This window comes from Haliotis asinina, chromosome 9 (genome assembly GCF_037392515.1).
Source record: "Haliotis asinina isolate JCU_RB_2024 chromosome 9, JCU_Hal_asi_v2, whole genome shotgun sequence".
Taxonomy (NCBI): domain Eukaryota; kingdom Metazoa; phylum Mollusca; class Gastropoda; order Lepetellida; family Haliotidae; genus Haliotis; species Haliotis asinina.
In genome coordinates, this window is record NC_090288.1 from 45,007,242 (window position 1) to 45,028,694 (window position 21,453).

At 38.3% G+C, this 21,453-nt stretch overlaps 1 protein-coding gene across 3 annotated transcripts; it reads right to left on the bottom strand.

Annotated features, from left to right (window-relative positions):
* Positions 1 to 204: 204 nt before the first annotated feature.
* LOC137295761 (cyclin-D-binding Myb-like transcription factor 1) lies at positions 205 to 19,929 on the bottom strand. 3 transcript variants are annotated; one of them, XM_067827297.1, is made up of 18 exons: positions 19,850 to 19,929; positions 18,292 to 18,378; positions 15,660 to 15,813; positions 14,960 to 15,064; positions 12,789 to 12,880; positions 12,401 to 12,518; positions 11,793 to 11,869; positions 11,468 to 11,658; positions 7,830 to 7,939; positions 7,632 to 7,700; positions 6,878 to 7,037; positions 6,388 to 6,456; positions 6,136 to 6,218; positions 5,098 to 5,417; positions 4,578 to 4,734; positions 4,135 to 4,220; positions 3,678 to 3,834; positions 205 to 2,725 (listed from the first exon to the last, which is right to left on the bottom strand). In XM_067827297.1, exons 3-18 carry the CDS (start codon positions 15,808 to 15,810, stop codon positions 2,628 to 2,630), a joined length of 2,043 nt encoding a protein of 680 aa, XP_067683398.1. In that variant the 5' UTR covers positions 15,811 to 15,813; positions 18,292 to 18,378; positions 19,850 to 19,929; the 3' UTR covers positions 205 to 2,627. The 3 variants fall into 3 exon arrangements, with proteins under 3 accessions (XP_067683398.1, XP_067683400.1, XP_067683399.1); XM_067827299.1 differs by lacking the exon at positions 18,292 to 18,378 and having other exon boundaries at positions 19,850 to 19,912; XM_067827298.1 differs by lacking the exon at positions 18,292 to 18,378 and having other exon boundaries at positions 19,691 to 19,869.
* Between the last annotated feature and the right edge of the window lie 1,524 nt (positions 19,930 to 21,453).

Here is a 21,453-nt window from a genome sequence, read left to right on the forward strand (position 1 = left end):
AACAATCCATGGCTTAGATCTTTTTCATTACATCATTATGGTTGGGGCAATGCTCATTATATCAATCACTTTTTCAGCCCTTTCAGTGCTTTTGTTAAATAGCCATGATATTTCTGAAATAAAACACATGCAGTACCATCATGCATGGCTGTTTGGTTACATATTTTAACAATCTTGATGAAGGTCACAACAAATCACAAGACATTGTTTAACATATTTCTTTTCAAAATCAGATGTATTAGTCACAAACTCAATATTTCCAACCTTTGCATATTTATGGAAAATGAAATCCATCAGGACGTAATAAATATGTTGCAGCAGGTGGGTTAAGGGTCTGTTCGAAACAAATCCTTTCTGTTCACACACTAGCATCATTGAGAAACACAAAACACACCATTACCACTTTGATGAGGATGATACGACAAGGGGAGTAACTCTCCAGTCTCAAAAGATGTAGCATATAACTTTGAAGGAACCAAAAGTGACAAGGACAGTCCCAAAGCCCATCCCTACTCACTTTCACAAAATACTCAAGAGGTATGCATCATCCCTTGTGATGAACATGCAGATGGGCTAAGTCCTCCGGTAACCAACTGTCTATTAATGGTATGCTCAAACAATAGAATGAAGTCCTAGATGTGTTTCAATCTGCCTTACAAGACAACACATGCAATGCAGTAATGCTATATTGACATGGATAAATCTAAATTATACAGGTAGCTACGTTTGAAGGATATTTAAATAACATGATCAAGTACGCCATTAAATAAAAAGTGAGTACCAATCAATTTTTACAATACATTAACACTTCTAGAAACATTCGCAGACCATGAAGTTATTCGAAGTCGTTAAAGCATCATTTTGAAAGACATATCTAAACGAACAAATTCCTCTACATGATAATGTAAGATTTGGACAGGCAATAATTCTGATAGATGTAAAACCATACAAAGCTGTCATATTTCATAACACCTCAATTTAAAACAAAGTTTGTATTTCATTGTCAGATATTGTTGAATACCAAATACATAATTGACACACACCACCTTTACTTAACAGGTCTTGACCAAGTATTACAATCACTACATTCACTGAGAAAAGAACATTTTCATCAGGTGATCTGTTAGTTAACTTACAGACCCCAATTTTCAGCACTTTTAGATGGTAAGAGGAAAAAAAACCATGAAATGACTCCCTCTCCTTTTTCAAAATTAACATCACTGCACATGTACTTAAAAGTGCAAAAAAATATTTAGACTAAACAAAATAATACAGAAACTTGCACCGAATTGCAGATGAATGTAATGTTCCACTCTGCAGCTTATACATGTGTATGCATCAGACATCTGCATATATTTATGATATATCGAACATCTGCATAAAGGTAACATGCAGACACCTGATAAAGGATATTGAATAGATATCCTCAAGCATCAGTCATCTCCTCTTATTACTCACATAGCATCTGTATGCACCTAACACTTGCATATATTATATTGATTGTGACCCAGGCAATAATGTGCATTGTTCAGTACAAACTTGTAAGAAGAAACGGATGCTCTACACAATACAATGCGCAAAGGAAGCCAACTAACATTTCAGCCAAGACAAAAAAATTCAACTAATTTTGATTTTGATAGATACTAAAGCCACAGAAACCACATTCAACGATTCCATGTTATTATACTGCTACAACCAAACTTCCTTTTCCACTATGTTCCACACAGCCTGGCTGCAACGACTGTAAAAAAAGTACAGATAAAGACAACTTGGTATTTTCTGACTGGTAAGTTGATGACCAATAATATAGTCTACTAGAGTAGATCTGGGGAACTGACAATGGGAACTGAGTAGCTACAATGCATGACAAGAAGCAGAAAGATGGAGAGTGATTGAGCAAATTTAGTTATACGCCACACTCAGCAATGTTCCAGCTATATGGCGGCGGTCTGTATATAATCTGCCTGTACCATACAATCCAGTGATCAACAACATGAGCATCGATCTGCACATTTGGGAACAAACAACATGTGTCAACCAAGTCGGGGAGCCTTACCACCTGATCCTGTTAGTAACCTTTTACCACAAGCAAGGAAGAAAGAGAAACACTGCAGTAGACCATAGCAAGACAGGTTAATGGATCTAAAATCCAAATGAACGCAAGAAAGGGTAACTTGTAGTTACCTCCGCCCCATACAGAAGCCCATCAAGACTAACTCCAACCTTAGACATTTTTATATCACAGAAAGATATATTTTCATGGGGAAAGAAAGTCATGCTTTACTATTAGTGCATAAATGGGAGAAGCATTGTCAGCAGACATTATGTCAAGTGTCACGTTTGAGATACATGCAAATGCGACAAACTTATGAAGCATATACAGCCTCCCAATTCTTTCAGCGTCATACTCATCCCTTGAAAAGTTCATACTGCCACATCCACACAAACATCTGTACAGAGACTGCCATCCCTGTATGCAAATTGGCACATGTAGAAAACAAAATCACAATTGTCATAACCTGACACCTTTCAACATTAAATAGTTTACATAATGCCTTATTGTGACCATCACAAAGGTAGTCTTGACAGAGTGCCTGCTTCAAGTGACCTTGACCCACGGGGAATTATCACTGTATGTCTTCACTCAGCCCAGTCTGACTCTTGTCAGTCTCACAGTCGGATGCTGATCCCATCAGTTCTGTTGCATCGGATGTAAGGATTGGATCTGTCAACACAATATGACAAAGGGATGAAGTTCAACGGTGCATTATCTCTCTCGGTATATAACACAAATACTTGCAAAACTTTCCAATAAATAATCACAAGGCACACTGAAATAACTAATAATTGGCGTTTATCTTGCTCTTTTCAAACGTTTTGAACTTCTGATAAGCTCCAAGAAATACGCTAAATTATGTGAAGAAGGCTAACTTTAAGCGCATGAGCATGTCTGGCTGAAAAGAGGTTTCAATACCCCATATCCAAAACCTGCAACTGTTAAACAAAACAAAGACTAGTTCTTATTCATAGGAGTGAGTGAGTTTAGTTTTACGCCGCACTCAGCAATATTCCAGCTATATGGTGGCAGTCTGTAAATAATCAGGTCTGGACCAGACAATCCAGTGATCAACATCATTAATATCGATCTGTGCAATTGGGAACCGATGACATGCGTCAACAAAGTCAGCGAGCCTGACATCCCGATCCCGTTAGTCGCCTCTCACGACAAGCATAGTCGCCTTTTATGGCAAGCATGGGTTGCTGAAGGCCTAATCTACCCCGGGACCTTCACAGGTCCTTGTTCATAAGAATAAGTGGTAACTTCCAACACAATTTCCTTTGGTTTTAGATTCTGACCACCCTAGGTTCTTACCCAACCATAATTTTTTCTGAGTAGCTTTCTCCTCATTCCAAACAAGGAGTTAAAGCAAGCGGTTTTTTTATTTCAATTACACACAAAGGAAAAAGTACATATGAAGAGTGTTACTACAGCTTCATAAAAATTAGAAACACATATTTTCATTGAAACAAGAGTTGTTTGGGAAAAGGAAACATCCTGAAATCGGACAAGAATCACCCAGTGTATCACCCAGTCTTCATTCTGGGGAAAATTTTATAAACTATAATTCCAGTTACTGTTTACCTGAAAGTGGTAAAATTCTTGATTGTTTTCCTACCTGAGAAGCCACTCATAAGTTCATTGCCATCGTTACTGTTGGACTGTGAGAAATGTGGAGGTGACGTTGGCTCGAGGACGACAATGTCAGCCCTTGAAGCTCCGGAACTCAACACTGACTGGGCCACTTCAGACTGAAGATCTGCAGTTGACACAGCCTGTCATGGAAGGTAAAACACCATCAAGCTCATCTTACACTCTTTACAAATACATAAGGAGACTCATATTGATGTATTTGGAAAATTGAGCATTCAATAAATTGCAGAAGTTCATCACAAAAGTCTGTGAAAAGGGGAAGCAAAAAAATCTAGAAATGTGTTTGCAATAAATGCACACATGGCCTTTACTGAAACTTGATTTAAGATGAACTCTTGTACTTGGTACTTTTACCAATTAAGTAAACATGAAACATATGAACAGCTATTTTCAAAGTTTACAATTCATGTTGACTTCCTTACTGTCGTAGCAAACTGTCCTGTAATTATCTCCCCTTGACCATCTATCATCTGACAAGCTTCACTGGACAGCTGGTACTGGTGGCATTCTGCAAATATTCCGTCAATTCATAACACATATACTGTGTTTCTTTTGCAAACTATTTCATCTTTAAATGCATTAAACCTGATTAGAGCAACGAAATCATCAAATCTGAAGAAGACGCCCACATTAACCAGAACGACATTGCTAAATGTCATGCTCATCAATATTACAGATTTAATGTTGAAGATATTATTTTGATGTGACTGACAAAATGAACAGAACCTAATATCCTCGAAAATAAAGACATCTGATACCCAAATGAGTCTGAAAAGATAAGTGAAATAACTCGTGATGTTTCCTTGCATGTTGCTAGCACTGCTGGTCATGTTCTTCATAGTTTTGTTTACGAATGTAAGCTAACCTTGCTCTGATGAGTCCATGCCATCCGGCAGCTGAATGGAAGTCGTGATTACAGACCCGTCCAATGAGCCATCATCACTTGCCGCACTGATGATGACGTGGGGTTGGTGGTTCATCTGTACTGTCACATTCTCCCCACTCTTCACATGGCCATCAGACTGATGGAGAAAGTGATTGCATTCTCATTCAAACAAGTATTCCTATGCAACATAGACTTTCTACAATATTAGAAATCATGGTACTTTCTTGGACGTATTTGGTCTGCTAATTTACTTATAAATTGTTAAGGGCAGAGGTGTAAAATGGTAGAAACTGCTGGAATACTCTCTCAGAATTTAATATCAGCACCTCTACATCTCTTATTATACTTTTTTCACAAACATACTTAGCCCTTTCGCTCAAAATGACAATTGATACAACACACATAAAATTAGTTTTCATATATGACCGTCCAATATCGATACCGTTTCCAACATATTAATGTAAATACAAAACTATAAGATACAATCAAGTTGTTCCACCTGTGACACTGGGAGAGTGTGGACGATGATGTGATCTGTGGACATAGTGCTGGTGCCGCTGAAGGAGACAGCAGGGTTGTTGTGAGGCTGTGTAATGAGTAGTGCATTAGAGTTGCCAGGTGTCCACTGCTGCAGGACCTCGTAGGCCTGGAATGTTGGCTCCGAGTCTTCCCCATCTAGAGATACACCAGGCTGTAGACTCACCGGGACCTGAAGGCCGATCTCACCATTGGCCTGACGACCCTGCACTCGCAACCTCACCCCTGGGCTCTTGATGCGGACGTTTTGGTAATGCATTGTCTTCAGGATTTCAATGATATCTTTGAATGGAAAAATAGGGAAATATTTTTAACAAGTTCCTTTAATTTATATAGTCCTTCACTGTTGCAGCAATACTTGCAAATCTGTATGATTGTACAAAATGATGCAAGGGGCATTTTGGAAAGCTTCCAGATTACCGATTTAAGAGAGGGTGTTTCTCTTCACAAACAAGGATTCCTGGCTAGTGATCCAGCTTGCTTGAGGTGTTGGGATCGAGCCCACTTGTAACAGAGTGTAAAATTCTTGGAGTCAACTTTGTGTGCAAACTCTCCGAGTGTATACAACCCTGTGCACTTATCAGAACCCACAAATCCACTGGGATATGACCAGATGGTGGCCACATGAATACTTGCAAACACCTAGTACAGTGGGTACATCAGTAAAACTGGACAAAGTACTATGACAGTGTCCACCCAGGTGTGAATAGGAACCTCATAAAAATGTGAAAGATGCAATAACTAAGTGCTCCTAGTGGCAGGTGTATGGTGCCCGGAGAGTTGAGACTGACAACACGTTTTGCTGTTGAGACTTATATCCAAATATCAAGAGAAAACATACTAGTGCCTTGAGTATGTAGTTGTTGCGTGGATACGTGTGCTATATAAACATCCAATAATAATATACAAACTAGTTTGTGGTAGTGGAATGGTGTTAAGTAATAACTGCAATGGAGTGTGTTGTAAATAGGTACTCTCTCAGATGACAACCTCTATTTACCTGTAAAGACAAGGTCCTGGTAGTCGGGCACATGTCTCTTGAGTGACCACCACTTGCCTCGTAGCCACTGGGGGGAACGCACACTGGAAACACGATCATAGTTTTATCAAACTTGTGTATAGTGACATACAAATTGTTTTGACAACCAAAGTATAAACGCTGCATATCTACTCAAAAATTACCACTGTTAGACAGAAAAATCATACACTTCATCCATCCTGCAGTGACTTTGTGTACTAGTTGCTGTGTTACCTTGACCAGTCACTAGACAGTTCGTTCCAGTCAATCTCAGTGTCATCCGAGGCTCCAAGACTAGCAATTCTGAAACAAACATGATATTGACTGATCATAATAGGGGTAATAAGAGTGGCAGTAAACATTTTTGTAAATATACTTGTAGTAATTATCAGAGACAGCAAATAATTACAGTGCTGGTAGCTTTACCTTATGGTTTACCTTATGGTTTTCCTGGACCTAAAGATACCTACCCTTGGATGGACATGTGCATGTTAACCTTGATCATGCCTAAAGGTGTTTCATGATCAGAAAGTTTCAAGAATACTGGCTGTACTTCTATCACATAGCAACAGTGCCATCAAGTCTGTCCACATTTACAGTACATCCCTTCTAATGACAAACATAAGTTGCTGGGGGCACTTATCACCATAAATCCATACAGGTGTTTTGGATTGTGTGGGATTCCACTGTGAATCGGTGAAACAATACAGAATGCATGCCTTACTTAAGAATAAGATTGATGTCATCTTGACGAGTCCACTCTGACCCGCCTTTCTGCTTCCAGTTGAGGTAATTGAGCCACTTGGTTCTACACTGTTTCTCAGACCTTGTCCCCACTCTCTCTGCCACAGCAGCCCAGGATAAACCGTGCGTGACACTCTCTCCTACAAAATAATACACATTTATTGTACTGATGAAAACGTCATTTACACTTTCTTAAGCTAAGTTAAGAAACTTTGAAACAACAGTCGAAGAAACATGCTAGTATTCTCTACCAGCAAGTTTACCGTCTCATACCTGAAATCTTAGCAGTATTTCCCATTGATTGGAATCTCATATGGATGTGAGTGAGTGAGTGAGTGAGTGAGTGAGTGAGTGAGTGAGTGAGTGAGTGAGTGAGTCAACGGTCCTTTATAATATTGCTGCCAATAGGCATGACAACTAGCATCATTATGATCACTATCAATATCAGATGAAACAAGCAGATTTCTTAAGTTAAGTGACAGGTTACAAGTACCAATGCAATGATCTGTTGTAAGTGTCCATAATTCAATAATATGGTCATTAATTTATTTATTCGACAAAAAAATCAAGCACTAAATATGTCTTGTTCACTATACCATGGACTGATTGTATGCTTCACAACATTTGCTCATGACCAAAGCAGTCATCTTAGGCAAAGGCGTTGTCCTTAGAAACTGATAATTAACAAAAATAAGTCTTAACTTTGTTCTCACTGAATCAAGATCATTACCTACCCATCTTTACTCCTGCAAGCTCATATACAGCAGATGCTAGTCTTCTCTCTTCTTCTGGCAGCCATTTTCCTTCAAACGAACAATACATGGAGATACTCTAGTGAACAAAGACAAAACATTGGTTGAAAGCTTCTGTACGTGCATGTTTAACATTTTCTCTACAGAAACCTGTCTAAAGTAATCACAGTAATCAGTCACCTGCATTGCACGTGTCCTTCATCAGTCTGCATTTGTCCTTCACAGAAGATGCACTCCGACCTAGTACCGCACCAATAGCAGCCCAGTCATTGCCATGCTTCATACGCAACCTGAAGTACACAATATTACTACATATGTGACAACACTATACCAGCAAAAACATCAGCGGTGTAACATCACAGTAGATCTTGATGTGATATATATCCTTGTGATACATTTTGCATCCTAATACAGCACCATTACTTCACATTGTGTTTGTTTTTCAATGCAGCTCACTCTGACACCACTTGTTCCTTTCAAAGAGCAAAGATGGAATGTTGTAGGGCAGATATATAAGCAACTCTTATGATATTACAAGCAAACTGGGAAATGAAAGAAACTGTATGAAAGCTGCCTGTTAAGTAATTTCTGCTAACATAAAAATGTTTTTGAACACATACACTTGAAACAAGGAGGAACAAATGTACCTCGACACAGGAATTATAAACCAAACTATTGTATCCTATGCTTTGTGCTTGGATACGATACTATATTATTTGATAATTACCACTGAAAACAATACCGAGGATAACACATACTTGACAGATTTTTAACATAATAGCATGAAGATTCTGTTAATCTTACAAAATAATTCCAACCAACATAAATAATTAAATTACCACTGATTTACCATCTTTCAAATGCCCTCATACAAAATTTATACAAACGTGTTGAGGTTATGAATGCTTTGAAGAAATGTCTATTTTAAAATGCCTACCACAGTTGCAACAATATTTCAATAAAAATTTTACACAACAAAAAACTCATTTTGTCTTGTGAGACTACTCCTTTAGTGCCCCTTACAGCCAAGAGCAGATAACTCTCGCCATCTACCTTGTACCTCACTTTTCATGATAAATGTATCAAATAGAATGTTGGGAGGTGGGTGTCCGTACCCCAAGGAGGACATTCTTAAAAATTCATAACCTCTACAGGTTTGCATAATTCTTTTTCAGAAAAGTCCTCCATGGGGTACAAATAAGCATAAGATTTACTCCCAATGAACGCGAGTCAGGGAGAGGCATTCAGTCTGCTAGCATGTACCTTTCATACACTCAAAGTCAAAGTCACAGTCGAAGCCGAGAGAGAAAGCAACACACTTACCGCATCACCAAATTGCTGATGTCAAAGGGTAACATTGAGCCAATCAAAAGTTGCTCTTGACGAAATGACAAAAGATGTACGTAAATCCCATCCCCAAACCCACAAATGAGGTGGAAAGCATGGCTAAAACCTACCATGTCCACTGAAACCAGCGATGCGTCGTGCAGGGAACGGTAAAAGCAGTGGATTTTATTTTGGTGTATTACTACACTATAACCAAGGGAAAGGTAACAATAACACTAGCAATAAAATACCCATCACTGAGTTATAGGAGGGCAGTATTTCATATCCTAAAACCAGTAAACAAAAACAATCGTGATCTTGAAAGCTCATTATTGGCCAGAGAATCATGACTCTGCCCACCATGGAGAACTGTCAGGCCAAACCAAGCACATTCCTGTAATTGTTTGTCCAGTTGATAGTGGCAGATACAGGTATTTGGTTGGATCCACTTAGCCACTTAGCAGATCTCCTCAATGGGCAGTGCCCTGGCATAAGCCTTCAAAGTGGCCACTGCCCTAACTCAATGTGCTTTTGACCCACCAGGAATGGTTATACCTTTGTTAGTATTACTCATACAAATGGCAGAGACAAGCCACCTAGAAATGGTTTGCCTGCTCGCCGGAATACCAGCTCTCAAAGAGTATAGTTTAACACAGCACTCAGCAATATTCCAAGTCCCCCTCCCCACCCCACATCCCCCGAATTAAAGGCATGCAGAAGATCATATTGGTATGGCTTGTCTTGGGTGTACAGGGAGAAAAGGCCTTGATTTTCATGCGTTTTGCCGCTAAGCAGCACGAGCGCACTAAGTGTCAATCCTGAAGCGGTAACGTTGCGCAGCAGGTAGCACACCCTTTGAACTGTTAAAAACAGAATTGCACTATGACTAGTAGCAAGGACTGTTTTGAACATACAGTATGCACACATACAAACAGAAAAATAGTATGCAGAGACGGTACTTACTGCCAGACACATATTAGATGATCCTGCGCACTAAACTTATTTGTGACAAGAGAGGCAGTAAAATGAATTGGGCGAGTGCACTTGGCTGCTACAGGTAGCTTGACGATTATGCACATGCAATACATGCTAACCGTGACATGAAATCAACACTGCTACTGATTAACACCCGTCTCGCTACTGTGTAACACGAGCAGAATTATGGACGTAAATCAGCCCTTGCAGAAAAATAGGAACAGAATTATGGGATAAAAATATTTCCCTATGGCTACTCTGATTTAGCCACCACCATTCAGTAACAGATAACTTTTAACTTATTAAAAAGTTAATTAACAATTAACTATATGTAGTTATATGTAGTTATTATCTACTTAATATTTAGCAGACGAAAAGTCAACTTTACCCATTAAAACAACACAGCATATTCCTTCGAATGATAAGACCGCAATTTCAGGCGTAAGATACTGATATTCCACGCTAACCTTTAATTAAAATGAAGACAAATAGATGATTGGGGCATTGACAAGCATTTTAGATATTCAACAATTTTGTTAAAAAAAACCCAGGAAAATGTCATTTGCTTCGTGAAATGGATTGGTGGTCCTAAACATATTTGCTCAGTATATTGTGTTGATTCAATTCGTTGGGATTGTACCTGTTCCCAAATCGAGTGTGCTATAACAATTCATGCATGAAACGAATGGGGAAAATGAACTTCTCGATATTTATCAGACAGCCTGTCTGCCTCTTGTTTCAAATGGGGCGTTCCCAAGTATGCAAATTGGGGTCATTTGTCAGGTCGTGGATCATCTTATATGTGTTTACCAGTAACTGCTAAGCAACGCTATTACATAAGGTAAAAACAGCAAGCTACATGTGTGCAAAACTGTAAATTGTAAGTGATACGCAAGTAACCAACAACATTACTCTACATAGCTTATCCAAACCTTGCTTAAAAATAGAAGATAATGAAGCAAGCATAGTAATAATAATACTGAAATATAAACCCCTAATCCCTTCTGCTTTTGCCCACAGAGACAGAAAGAAGGACCTTGGGGATCGTGCCGACCACATGGCTGGAAATAGCAGACACCACATGCGACCGTTCTGGCAAACGACAGTGTGAAAAGTGGGGTATGAGGTAGAGTTATCTGCTCTTGGCTGTAAGGGGAGCAGCAGGGGGTGCTGTAGGGGTGGTGTCACAAGACAAGAAATAGATTTTTTGTTTTGTAAAATATATATTGAAATATTGTTACAACTGCCGTAGGCATCTTAAAATGGCCTTTCTAATGCTACATGTACCCCAAGGAGGACTTCTTCTGATAAAGATAGCCTAATGGTTAAAGTGGATGACTGTCACTCCAAAAACCTGATGCAGTTACCAACATGGGTACAATGTGTGAAGCCGATTTCTGGTGTACCTGCTGTGATATTGCTGGAACATTGCTGAAGGTGGTGCAAAACTAAACTCACTCACTCATTCATATAAAATTGAAGGAAGGAACTGAAACTGGAAAGGACTGTACACTCACTCCCGAAGTTTGGTCATCTCCTCTGGTGTATATTTGCCCATGTGGTTCTTCTGGTCGTACATGCGAGTTACTCGTCGGTACACAGAGAACAGTGGTCGCTGTAATCCACGGGCTATGGTGCGGTAGAAGTCCTTCCTTTCATCCTTCGTCATTTCAAATATGATCTCTGTTGGGTCCTTGATACCACGCTCCTGTAGGGACGTGCAACTATATTACATATTTAACTGGCAGAAAGTCTGAAGTAGTTGAGACACTTGCTCTGAGATCTTTTATTAAATTTCACATGTGATACAAAGCAATAGGCAGTCACACTACTGATACTCACTTTACAGTATGAATCGATATTCTCCATCAATAGATCTGTCTCATCCTTCGTCCATTGACCTTGCTTCCAGGTATGGCCTGTAAAACAAGGTGATTTCAATTATCAATTATTCAATGGCTAAAATGTATGGCCTGATACTTCAACTTCACATTTATAAGTGAAGCAACTCTGTCCCACATATCAAGAAGCATTTAAGTCATATATGAACTAAAATATTAGGGCGACAGATTGCCCAGTTGTCTTTAGGCTAGAAATATCTCATCGTTGGTTTGACGTGAAGGTCCCAGGGTAGAATAGGCCTTCAGCAACCCATGCTTGCCATAAAAGGCGACTATGCTTGTCGAAAGAGACGACTAACGGGATCGGGTTGTCAGGCCTGCTGACTTGGTTGACAAATCATGTCACATGTCATCGGTTCCCAATTGTGCTCATGTTGTTTGTCACTGGACTGTCTGGTCCAGACTTGAATTACTTACAGACCGCCGCCATATTTTGGCATATTGCTGAGTGCAGCGTAAAACTAAACTCACTCACTCACTCATCGTTGCTTTAATGGATTTTGAGAATATTTGAGAACAACTTTTCACATTACAGTAAGCACACAGTACCTTTACTCTGCAAGACCCGCTTGTCATCCCTGGTTGTGAACCATGCTTGTGTGACATCTTCAGCTGAGTTGGATGACTTCTTGCTGGGGCCAGCTATCCCAGGCTTTTCTGTCTTCACCTGTCACAGACAGGAAATATCACTGTACAGGATTAGTGATCACCTATGTTCCTCACATACATGTTATACCAACAACAGAAGCTCAATTACAGCTGACATCTTTGTGGCAAAGTTGAAATAGCATCTTTGATTAAACATGTTCTCTGAAACAATACCTAATTTGTTTGTAGTTGCATCATGATTTTGTCCCAGTGATATTTGATGAGGGAAGTCTCACAATCAAGAAATTGGAGCTGAGATACACAGGCAAATGTGCAAATGTTCTCCTACCTGAGTGACAGTTCCTGACACATCTGATATGTCGGCATTGACAGTTTCTGTCTTCTGAAGCTCTGTAATACCAGCTGCATCTCCTGTCACACCTGGAATAACACCACAATCAGGTCAATATAGCAGTACTGTAACTGGGATAATACGACATCAATGTAGCCTGATCAATATATCAACATTGTAGCCATATCAACACTGCAACATGATAAATATGGAAACACTGTAATCTGATCAATATGGCAATGCTATAACCTGATCTATACAACACTGTAACTTGATCAATAAGGCAACACTTTAACCTGAGCAATACGGACACAACACAAAATTATCACTGTGACAACACTTCAACCTGATCAATATGGCAACATTGTAACCTGATCAAAATGGCAACACTGTAACCTGATCAATACAACATGGTAACTTGATCATTCAACACTTTAACCTGATTAATTCAACACTTTATTAGCTGATCAAAACAGCAACACTGTAACCTGATCAATACTACCCTGCAACCTGATCAATACAACATTGTAACCTGATCAATATGGCAACACTGTAACCTGATCAATATGGCAACACTGTAAACTGATCGATAAGACAACACTGTGACCTGATCAATATGAAAACCTCATTAGAATGCTACACTGTAGCCTGACCAATATGACAACTTGATCAACACAACAGTGTTACAACCTAATGAATATGATAATGCCATGAAGACTCTATGACCAAACCATGAACAGAAAAAATGTTTGAAGTATAAATTGTGTTTCAGATTTCAACATTATAATAAAACCATGTCACTCACAGAAAAAGCGGTACAAAAAGCACAAACATACACAATCGTAATAAAGGAAATTGAAGAGCTGCTAATTCAGCTCTTTCACATGAGAAACATTTTCATTTCTTTAACATTGTTTAATATGGTAACAGAGTCCTGCTGTGAGCCCTGGCTTGCGGAATTGATGCTATAATTTTTCACATGGTGCATAAAATCTCTCATCTGTATATCCTATTTCTAAAAAAAGCTACCTTCCAAAATAGAAATTTGTCATGTTATAAATATGCCTTGCTTAATGTTACTTTTTTTGCCTGCAATACTCAACAATCCAATACCACAATGTTTACATCATCATTTTGAATGCATTATCTCTCGATCTATCAGATTCGTTGTTGCAAATCCATGCATCAGATTTTCAGTTTATCAGCCACTGAAATAATTTGTTATATCATGTGGTTGTCAAGCATGGCAGAAAGCAAGCCGCCCAAGCAGCAGATGCCACTAACATGTTCTTAGAAAATGGGGGGAAGGGGTGATCAAGATGAAACTCATGAGAAAAAGAAAATGAAGAAACATCACCATCCGTCCACATTTCCCCCATAAAAACTGACTTGGATGCTGACATGAAGCGGAAACAAAGTCTAATCTTACCAGGCCGACTGGGTAAATTACTATTCATGAGTTTATTTTCACAATGATGGACTAAAATATAAATTGTGTTGTGAGTCAAAACTAAAACTGAGTATTCCATTTGTGATAGATGATGATTGTAGAAACTTTCAAATGAGTACTTTGAACAGACATTCTGAATTCGCTGATCACAAATGTTATGCTGGTGAACTTTTAGCAAAGATGTGATGCGGTCCTATACATCGTGATGCAGGGTCATGTCTTGACTGCACAGGACAGGATCAGAGCTCTCGACCAGTGAATTATGACCATGTTCAACCTATCAAAGTTCATGATTGATTCAAACATTAAATGAGTCTATTTTGTTTTTTGTTCTATTTCTATGCTTTGAAATTTTCAGGACCCTTTAAAGTTTGTTGTGTCCCTTAAAATCACATATGTCGGATCCTTTCGGTCCACATTTTACCAAATCTAGGAACAACAAAGTGGCAGTATTCAGATAAAAGGTGAGGATTTCTCGAGGAGATTCTTTTGCAAAGGATCTGCTGAATTTAAGAAATTATGCAAACTTATGTTGAGGTCATATGAAAGGCCAACATTGCATTCATCATACCCCCTTTGGTTTCAAAGTTGATTCTTGAATGTGGTTAGCAAAAGTCTCAATGAGTTGGATGATGGATACATACAACTGGACAAACTATTCCAAATGACAAAACACTGACTGACATTCAAGTCCAAGTTTTTTCAGGCCATTTCCTACCTGCAACTGCCAACACATACGTCTGGCCATCTTCTCCTTCAAGGCGGATCAGTTTTGAAGCAGGTTCACCTACAGAATCATTTTGGACACCAACTGTTAGGGGACCTGAAGCCATTTAGAGATAGAAGAAACAATGAAAATAATAACTACTTGTCCAGTTGAGAAGGAATGAGTGAGTCCTACACTATTTTTTGCATGCTTACATTGAACATGGATCAATTGTTTATCATGTACAGATAACATTTTATTCATCTGCCCAAAATACTATTTCATAAATCAGATGATTACTCTCTCTCTCTGTGTGTGTGTGTGTGTGTGTGTGTGTGTGTGTTTTTTAAGCTCATATGGCTTCATGTAACCATCAGTATGTACACATTTCCATATATCATTTAGAACCAATAGCCACATGAGCTTAAACACATTTAGTGTTAACTATTAGAATCATGTAATGGTATACCAAGACTAATAGTAATACATTGTGTAGTGTACTCTCTTAATCATGATTACACTAGACTTATGAGGAAAACACTAGTTCATCAAATTGCCCCTATATAAAAAAATATGGTCCATGAGACTCTATTATTATTTAGACAGAAAGTTCAATAAAACTTCATGGTCAGCAATTAACATACTTGGCACAAACAAGTACTATATATCTATTCATTCAATATAAAAACCAATGACTAGCTGGATTCCTTACCATTTCCAGGCTGTGATAGCAATATAAACTGTTGTGCAGGACTTTCGCTGGATGCAGGTACTGTTACGACTGTCCCGGTTTGAGATGAGCTGGCTTCTGTGTGCAATTCACTTGTTTCACTTTCTTTTTCTGTGCTCAAATCGTCATCCATTGACTGGAAACACAGCAACCAAACATATCAAAACAAAGCCACTAATATTATAGAGTGAGTGAATCTTTATCTTGCTTTTAGCAGTATTCCAAAATGGCTTCTTTGACTGGCATTCTAGAAGTTGGGCAGATGAAAAATGATGACTATTTTTATGGATATACCACTTCTTTATTCTGTATAGGCAATGTTTCAACACAGATACTAATGTTGTTTAGCAAGTGATGACGTTTCGACACAGATTCTAATGTCGTCGTTGTCATCACTTGCAACAACCATCTTGTCCCTGTCATGTACTTGTCTGCATAACAGACAGCCCAACTAATGCATTATCTACTGCAGCAGAGTTAAGGTATGAACCCAGGGAGTTCCAGGCTAGAACTGATCTACAGCAACTAACGGGATCAGGTGGTCAGCCTCGCTCATTTGGATGAGACATGTCATTGTATCTAAAATGCAAGATCAATGGTCATGATGAGAATTACTGGATTGTCTGGTCCAGACTTGATAACAGGAATTTACCTTCAGTCATATATTTGAGGGTCCCTGGGACTCGTACTCCTAATTTTCAGGGGTCCTGAGAAACAAAATGGGGGTCCAGGACACACAAATATTATCACTAATACTATGTTGTATAAGTGTAATAGTGTTGTAATTCAGTGACTGTTATTGTACTATGAATTGTGATAATCACATTGTTACAGCAATTAAATTGCAAATGATAGCATAAACCGGCTTGTAGCAGACTCAGTGGTAACTTATAGTTACTTGCACAAAATGTTTACAAAAAGTGTTGGATTTTTCTGCATCCTTGTGAACGTACCAATAAATATTGTAATTTTTGTGAGTATAGGACCCAGGAATTCAGGTTCCGTAAATCCCTGCGATTATTTATAGAACACTGTCATATAGTGGCAAAACTGATAAGTGCCGCTTTAACTAAGCAACAAATAAAGAAGGTTCAGGTATGTCACTCTGTGTGATGGCTATATTCAATCAATTAACACACTGAACACAGATTCTGCACAAATTAGATCTAGGATACAATGGCAAGTATGCAAGATCGTATTTATATTTCTGGAGTTTTGAATTTATTCTTCATGCTTATCTAAAATGATGATATATTTCTTGATAAACAAGTAACAGTTTCTACAGGGTTCTTAAAAATGAGTAATTTTAAAGGATACATAATTGCAATATCTATAGCATTGTGACTCACATTTTACATATCGTGTCAATATAGTCACACTCACAGGTTGTCACATGAAAAATAACTTCAGTGTTCATTTATATATTGCTGTGACCACAATAGTGATAAATCATACATTGTCAATTTTTGAGTGACAGGTGTCATATGCATGAAGACACCACTTACTTTGCTTTGTAATATACATTTTGTACAGACATGAGTTATGATAAGCAGTTAATATCATAATCACTCGGCTGAAGGTGGGGATGGGAGGTGGGGATTGTCAGTTTGGCAACAAGAGATGTGTAGCCCAAATACATGTCTGCACACAGAAAAATATGACAGCCAAACTTAGAAAACAGAAATGTACCCAAGGCTGAGCCAATACTCCATTGCAAGCTTTCTTGATTGGAAATGTTATACTGCCGTTATAGATGCATTTGATTGCCTTACATAAGAAATGAGCACACACAGTAATAATAGTAATATGGGACTCAACCACAAAAGTACTAGAATTTGTACTTTACTGAGAAAGTGAAATCCCAAATATGACATATGTTGCACAGTAATAAATATTTCTTGATGCACATAACCAGTTGCAATCAGCTGGGCAGTAACACCTACATAGTTCCAGTTCGCGAAATATGGACTCTCTACAGGGTTTTTTTGTGTGTACTTTCACTTTGTGTAGGGTACATTTCTATATTGAGAAACATACCTGGGGTACGTCTGTAGTAGTCTTGTACTGACAACACTTCCAACATCATATAGTTTTCACCATTTACATGTTACACACATTAATTATTACTATCAGAATGTGCAAATATTTCAACCAAGTTAAAATTAAATCATTTGTTTTTTTCATCTGTTTTGTACTTACACATCATTCTCATGATGACCTTAATGGCTTATTATTAATAAATGGTTTTGTTTAGTTTTCTAGCTTTGTTTTGTTTTATGCTGCACTCAGCACTATTCCAGCTATATGGTGGCAGTCCATAATTAATCGAGTCTGGATCAGACAATCCAGTAATCAACACGTGTCAACCAAGTCAGAGAGTCTGACCACCTAATCCCATTTGTCGCCTCTTACAACAAGCTTAGTCGCCATTTATGGCAAGCATGGGCTGCTGAAGGCCAATTCCATCTCTGATCTTCATGATCTATTATTAAATGGGTACTGGTTAGCGACCAGTTATTGCCATTTTTAAGCGTTTTTTAACGATTTGCTCCATTATTTCTTCACAATCACAGAATGAAATAAAATTTATCTTCATGATAGATCAGTTATTCACCGATGATTGCTGCTTGTTTACTGTTGTCGATCGTGTTTCTCCAAAACGCGGTCAACAGGAAGCGCAGTAGTGTAGATTGTGCTTTCCCTGCAAGTAACAAGACCAATTATCGCCATTTCTGAAGTTTTTATGTTATTCACCAAATTTGACATAAACTTTGTGTTCCAAACCTTGACATATTGAAGAAATTTCATAATTGGAATTTGTTTTAAAAAAAAGAAGTTTAAAAAACAAAACTCGCTTTCATTGTGAATGTTCACAGATGCTGATATAAGCTGATGGGACTATGGAGATGTCACCGCAGGGTTGAAGTTACCAAACTTGACATTTTGAGTAGTTGTTTGCAGTTTTGGAAATGTTTGTTTTCTCGGGGGAAAATGTAAAGATAAAGGTGTAAATTTACAGTTATAATTTGTCAGTATCGTCTGCATGGTATCTGTCAAGTCAAAGATATATATACGTAACAGCCCCCCGATGTGTTTGGGTCTCGTCTTCCGAGGAATTCATATTTGTAACATCTACAACGTAAAAATACTCAAAGTAATTTTAACTCTTGTAACCTATCATTTTTGGGATGTGTCAATATGTGAAATACTACTGAAGTACAAGTAAAGCTGTCTGCGCAAGTGCTACAGCCAGGTGTTGGCGATAACTGGTATGCAGCGACAACTGGTCGCTAGCCAGTATGTGATAATGCTTGTGATGACCACGTTGACATGCCAAATAAAATTAGGCTGAAGGAGTCATTGTCACAGTGATAGAAATTAACCTTACTTTCAGACAGGCCCTTTGGGCCAATAGGCATAAAAATGTACTGTCCAAAAGCTGTTTCCTACAGCCCAGTTTAAAAAAATGCATTTTCATCACTGTTTATAGTACATATATAAAAAATCATAGGCAGCATTTCCATGTGCAAACACTTAGACCCACCTGATTTAAAAGAAAGATGTAACTTTTTTTTTTCTTCATCTATTTTCAATTGCATTTATCATTCTCATGATGTTTACCCTGCTTATTATTCATAAATGTTTATGTAATAATGCTTTGTTGACATGTCAGTTAAAAATGCATAATCCTCCGACTGCTGAAAAGTTACAAACATTATGTCATCCCATTAGCTATGTGTAGATCTTTGCAATAACCTGTGTTTTGCAGATTTACCAAAACTCCAAAAATTAAGTGTCCGAATTCTGACAGACCTTGCGCCCAAACAACTGTCAGTGGCTACCATCTATGCTGTGGTTTGATTAATCCACATTGGCATTTACCCACCATGACACGTTCTTTCCAGACATAGTTTAATTATCCGAACTGCTTAAACGAAATAGTCCAATACTTGTTTCAGGTTACACAGGTGGAGATGCAGAATATTCCCCTCCCTGTCACGGGTAATACACACCGCTATCTCGCAACGACGAAACCGCCATTTTGCAATTCTTGACTTTTGGCAAAGTCACAATCATTATAAATTCACGAAACATAATTGCCATTCACGTTCAGTTCTGACATAAGGAACGCCAGACTGACTGACAGCGTCCACGTGTTTTAGAGGACCGACCTTGTGCTGATGTTTTCGTCCGGGTAGTTTAGGAAGAACCAGGATGACAGAGAACCAGGATGGAGGCCACAGGGTGTAGTAATATATCACGGAACTACTTGCGACGGACTTCTTGCTGTCGGTATATATCTTGTTTGGATTCAGGCGAACATAGTTACGCCCTCAATTGTTATGCAGTAACAGTTATGCCATTATTGCTTAGAAACTATAAATGTGAAAAATATGTTATATGTACTGTCATTGACATATCAAGTCGCGTTTTTGTATTAATATTGAATGAGACTCCTTTTCCCACGCACTGCACTGTCCGATCAATTAGACAATTCTATGGGGCACTTAAATTCCTTTAAGATATGATTATTTGTGTTTAATTAACAGTTCTTTTTTTTTATCCCGGATCCTTAAATATATTATGCAGTGGTAATGATGAAAACACAACCTAGCAGAACATGTGAAGAACACTATTTGGAAGAGTAGTTTCCAAATAACTACACAGAAAGTATTCCGAAAAGCATTTCGTTAAAAATGACGATACTTATTTATTAACATAAATCTACGTAAATACCCCATTCTAAGTTTACGGTATTGCTGAAATTTCATGGGCGTCCCTCAATGCTTCTTTTTATTCAAATCTGCTACAAAGAAATATAGATTTTGTTGGTCTGTTGTGTAAATCAACAGATAAGATCGACATGTATAAGTTCAACCACAGCCGTGTTAATCGCACATGGTTGGTTACACTGTGACATATACAAACATACTCATTGAAGTCTAAAATATGTGACAAGTCTAGACTGCCACAGTTTGAAAACAAACAAAAAAGATCAGGGTTATTTTTATTAAACTTTCTGAATTTAAGTTAGAAACTGTAGAATATGTTCATTTGAGAGATTACTTCTTAGAAAGGTATTTTAGAAGTTGTATAGAGGAAGACCAAGTTCTATTGATAGTCAACTTCTGTATTGCAATGGGTGTGACGTTTCGATGTAGGTACTAACACCGTTATCAAGCAAGATACTATAACAGTGTTAGTACCCACATCGGAACGTCGCACCCATTGCAATAAAGAATTTCATTATCCATAGAACGTGGTTGTCTTGTATTTCAGAGACAAGATGTTAGTTAAGCGGTTGATGTGAAAACCCAACTATTTTCTGACTCAGGATTGTTAGATGGACGGGACTGATATTCCTTCGTGAGCAAAGTTGTACCAATCTAAAACATTCACGACATAATACGCGTCTAGGATATGTAAGTAGTATCCACTGGGCAGTTGGACAACACTCAAACCGTTTCCACTTCCACAGAAAAGATGTTTGACGCCATTATTGACAGACGGACCTCCGCCATATAGCAGGAATATTGCAGTGTGCAGCGTTGAAAAACAAATTGACGATTGGTTGGTTGTTTAACGCTGCCCTCAGCAATATTCCGGTTGTATGGTGGCGGTCTGTAAAATATTGAGACTGGACCAGACAATCCTGTGATCAGCAACATATGAGCATCAATCTACGCAATAAGGATACACGGGTCAACCAAGTCAACAAGTCTTGACCACCCAATCCCGTTAGTCGCCTCATATGGGTCACTGAAGATAGATTCTA

Bases quoted from the DNA above. Each gene is read 5' to 3' on its own strand.
- LOC137295761 (XM_067827297.1), bottom strand. From the start codon at position 15,810: ATGGATGACGATTTGAGCACAGAAAAAGAAAGTGAAACAAGTGAATTG. The intron at 12,881-14,959 runs GTAGGAAATGGC...GTGTTATTCCAG, and splicing joins GTATGTGTTGGCAGTTGCAG to GTGTGACAGGAGATGCAGCT. The intron at 4,221-4,577 runs GTTAGCTTACAT...GAATATTTGCAG, and splicing joins CATGGACTCATCAGAGCAAG to AATGCCACCAGTACCAGCTG.